The sequence below is a fragment of the Petaurus breviceps genome, unplaced genomic scaffold (genome assembly GCF_028583685.1).
Source record: "Petaurus breviceps papuanus isolate PSGF00001 unplaced genomic scaffold, PetGlider_PUasm1.0 188, whole genome shotgun sequence".
NCBI classification, from domain to species: domain Eukaryota; kingdom Metazoa; phylum Chordata; class Mammalia; order Diprotodontia; family Petauridae; genus Petaurus; species Petaurus breviceps.
This window is the reverse complement of record NW_027185804.1, coordinates 5,584,270-5,588,367: the sequence shown is the minus strand read 5'-3', so window position 1 is coordinate 5,588,367 and position 4,098 is coordinate 5,584,270. Positions and strand designations below refer to the sequence as shown.

The window sequence follows — 4,098 nt, the reverse complement described above, 5'->3', positions numbered from 1 at the left end:
AAAGGCCACATGTAGCAGAGCTGGGATTTTAATCCTCTGATTCCAAAAGCAGAGCCAGTTCCCTGGTATCAAGTGCCTTCCAGGTCTTAGGCTCTGTTTCCCACCTCCCATACCCTCCCAACTAGGAATCCAGTTGTTCCTTGTCTCCCCAGTTATCAACCTGAGTGAGAAGGTGAGAAAGAGACCTGAGAGAGACAGAAAAGGGAACGAGATCTTGGCAGAGGCCACTCAAGTAACCAGACAACAGCAAGATCCTGGGGAGAGAGCAACCAACTGCCAAAGGGAAAAGTTCCTATTTCCAGAGATTGCTTTCCTTTATCCCCAGTTACCTAGGGGTTATTTTTCTTTTATTTACCAACCTAGAAAGGTTTCTGAGGACCTTTTAAGACGAATTCGGTTTCGGGTCAGGAGAGAAAGGTAGGGAAAGTTCTCAAGGTCGGTGTGGTAGTTCTGGACAGAGATAGGGTAGGACCCCTAGGGTGAAGGTGGTTGGCTACGACCCGGGGACCTGGGACCCTCAAGGTCTGGGGTCATTGGTGCCCCTTATATCCACCCACTTGCTCCACCACGGGCAGGGAACTTGGCGACTTTCCCTTCCAAGCCTTCTTAAATTTTCCGTCGGTCCCCTATTCACGGTCACACAATAGAGAACGGAAGCCTTGCTTCCAGCTTGGAGACTTTAGGCAGCATTTTGAAATTAAAATCCGAAGGAAAATGAAAAGATGAAAAAAGGAACAGGGGGAGAGAAAGAGGGGGAGAGAAAGAGGAAAGAAGAAGGGAGGAAGAGGAGACGGGAAAAGGAGGAGGAAGGCAGTGGAGTAGATAAAAAGAGAGAAGGCAAGGGATGAGGAAGAGGGGGGCGCAGCGACGGCCAGGTGTTTCTGGGGGACTCCGCACTGCTCTCAGGCACGTCCCATCCTGTCCCATACCCTCTAGCCCCTAGCCGGCCGAAGCAGCTGCTCAGCACAGCGTGAGGGCGCTGAGTCACTGTCCCAGCGTCGGGAGCTGCCGAGCAGGGCTTGGGGAAGCCGATCCTGGTTGGCATCCGTGAACTTTTTCCTCTTTTCTTTTCCTGGTTAAAGTTGTGTGCTGAGTCCCACGTAGGAGGCTGGATCAAACCGCACGTACCGCATGACGGCTCGGGCTGAGGTGTCCTCCCCGCGGCTACCCGCAGGTGGCGCTGCAGCCCTGTCCAATCAAGCCTCCGCGGGCTTTGGCTCCAGCCGGTTGGTGGGGGGGATGTTCTGTCTTCTCTAGCTGCGCTTTCCCGGAGGTGCGCGGGCAGGGCGCACAGATCCATTGCCTTCTAACTTTTCCTGTGACCCCCGGCCCGGGAAAACCCCTCACTTAGAGATCCTTGAAAACCACTGTCTCCTCTCTCTAGGTCGCTTGTCTTTGCCCTGGGAGGGCTAGGTCCCTCAATCCCGGGCTCTGTTGCGCAATGGTGAGTCGACTTCGCGTCTGGCCTCTCCCCAAAGACTTGCCGCGCAGCAGCACACCCCATCCGAGCAGTCCAAGTAAGGATCCCTGACCTTGGGCGCCAGAGGCGCCCGGACCCAAACCACGGAAGGAGCACGTGCCGGGGAATGGGGAGGGAGAGGAGAGGAGAGGGCGCCTCGGATTGATCCTTGACCTCGTGATCCTATAAGCCATTATGATTTCTGGCTTGGGAAAAATTGAGGCTTTTGGGGCAGCGTGTCACTTGACATTCGTAACAGTTCAGGGTCAAACCCCGAGAAAGCCAAGGAGAGTGTACTAGGAAAAATATTTCTACTTAATTAATGGAAGGGGGAGTGGGAAGAGGATCTCCACTTCACCCCTCCACTACCACCCCATCAGAGTCCAGTTCTCTCCAAAGACAAGTCCAGAACCACGTACGTCAGTATTGTAACTGTTTATTAGTTTTGCTATTCGCCATATCACCACCCCTTTTAAGAAAATATAATATACAGAGACGAGGAATTTTCTTTTTCCACCCGGACGGAATGTCATACATTCACACTTTCTCTCTCAACACACTCACTCATTTCACACACACCCCCAACGTGACTGAGAGGGTTATACCAGTCTGAGACCAATCTGTGACATTCTCATATTAAAATTAACACAAAGGGAGGGAGATATACACTATTTTAAAATGCCCTTATACAATATAATACAATATATAACGTACAAAAATAACTCTGAATTTACAACAAAAAAAAAACTTGACAGCAAGATAAATATCAGATAGTTACCTCTCTATGAAAATGCATTTTTAAAAGCCACCATTGCACTTTTCCTCTGTTATGAAAAAGATCAAGTAGTTCCAAGACTCCGGCCCGACAGCGGGGAGAAGCCGGCAGATTCTCAGTTTGGGCCCCTTAGGTAAGTTCAAGTTCCCTAGATCTTCGTTCTTCAAGTCCCGGACATCTTTCTCCCAGCCCTAGCCTTCTCTGAATGATTCCTCAGGAAACTCTAGGCTTGGCCTGGCTCCCCGCAGCTTGGATGCGTGTTGGGATCCCGGTGAGGCCAAGGACGGGAAGGCAAAATGCGACCGCGGTCAGTCCCTACTTGGAAAGGATGCATTTCTCCCCCAGGAGAGGGATGAGGAAGAGTTCGGGAACTCCTCTAGTGGACCTTACACCTCCTGCGTCCGAGTTCTCCATCACGCAGGACTGGAGCCCTCCCCGCTTGCACTGAGGCCGGCCGGCCGGCGCCCATTGGGTACAGTGCTGTGGTTTTGCCCCGGCTACCGCCCCCTATGTCCAGAGGAAGGCGGCCCCTCGAAGTGGCGCCGGGCGCAATCGGCTCGCAACTCAGGCTGGCTCGCTGAGCGGCCAGAGGCGCGGCTGCCGCTATTGCTGCTGTAGCCGTCCTGAGGAGGAGGAGGAAAAGGAGGAGAGTGTCCGGGCAGAAGAGCCCTTTGCAAGCGAGCGCCGACGCCGGCGCCCGTAGCCCTGGGGGCTGATTTTGTTGGGGGGCGCCGAATTGTCCTTATCTTTGTCCGTAAGCTGATAGATCTGGTGCGCCAGGTTCTGCAGGGTGCATGTCCCAAAACGGCAGCCGATGCGTAGGCTCTGGAAGTGCGGGAAACTGTTCATACTCTGGCGGTAGCGCTTGACGCGTATGCGGGCTGCGTCCGGACTGCTGCGGGACAGGAAGGACGGAGAGGAGTTAGACAACCCCAAGGGTCCCTGGGACCTGGGTGAGTTAGACCGGAATCTTAGCCTGACTAGGGGAGCCTGGGCGGGGAACAGGGACTCTGTGTTGCTCCGTCGAGGCACCTTTCTTTGCCCAAACCTCAGGTCTGGACCCGAGTTGGGGCTGCGGGGGAGGGGAGTACCACCTTCGGAGAGGAAAGGGATTCCCTAGGAGGGACTCCCAAAGTTACCTGGGCTGTGGACTGCGGGAAGCACCCTTCACGTCCTGGGTTCGAATAAATGTCTGGACAGGACCAGTCTTCACTTCGGCTGGGCTAGAGAGCGGATTGCCCGGCACACGCAATTCCCTCTTTCCCCGGCTCAGAGCCCATTTGTTCCATCTGGAAAGTAACCAACAGCGACGCCATTAGCACCACATGGAACGAATCCCAGCGGCCTCTCCCCTCAGTGAGTGGTAGCATCAACACCGTACCCTTTTCTCCCGTACCCTGAGTTAACAGAGGATTCCTCCCTCCGGAGTGTCTTTTAGCTCCTGAATCCAAGTACTCGGCTAGAGAACATTGTCGGGACTTACTTCTTTCTGAACTCTGAAGCCAAATCGAGCCGCGCAGAGTCCGCCCCCAGGAAGGCGAAGGATCCCAGGTAAATTAGGGCGACTGGCACCAGCTGCATTCCGGCGGTGATCCGGTCACCCTGGTTAAAAGAGAGAACCAAAGAGTCAATGTGTGTTTCTAGTCCTGGCTCCGGCCCTAGCCCCTTCCCTGACCCCAGCTGGCTGAGCGCCGCAGAACCAGTGGCCCCAGAAGTGTCCTAACCAAGTCCCGGCTCTGGTTTGCTCAATCGCTTATCGCGCCAGGACAGATAAAGGCGCCTGCAGGCTTTGCATCCGTCAGCCTGCAGAACTGACAGACTGAGCAGGGAAGGGGAGGTTCCCTTACCCCACCAGGCAGCACTC

The 4,098-nt window shown here is 54.5% G+C and overlaps 1 protein-coding gene across 1 annotated transcript; it reads right to left on the bottom strand.

Annotated features, from left to right (window-relative positions):
• Window positions 1-1,879: 1,879 nt before the first annotated feature.
• ADM (adrenomedullin) lies at window positions 1,880-3,990 on the bottom strand. The gene is made up of 3 exons (XM_069091200.1): window positions 3,718-3,990; window positions 3,374-3,523; window positions 1,880-3,129 (listed from the first exon to the last, which is right to left on the bottom strand). Exons 1-3 carry the CDS (start codon window positions 3,813-3,815, stop codon window positions 2,838-2,840), a joined length of 540 nt encoding a protein of 179 aa, XP_068947301.1. The 5' UTR covers window positions 3,816-3,990; the 3' UTR covers window positions 1,880-2,837.
• Between the last annotated feature and the right edge of the window lie 108 nt (window positions 3,991-4,098).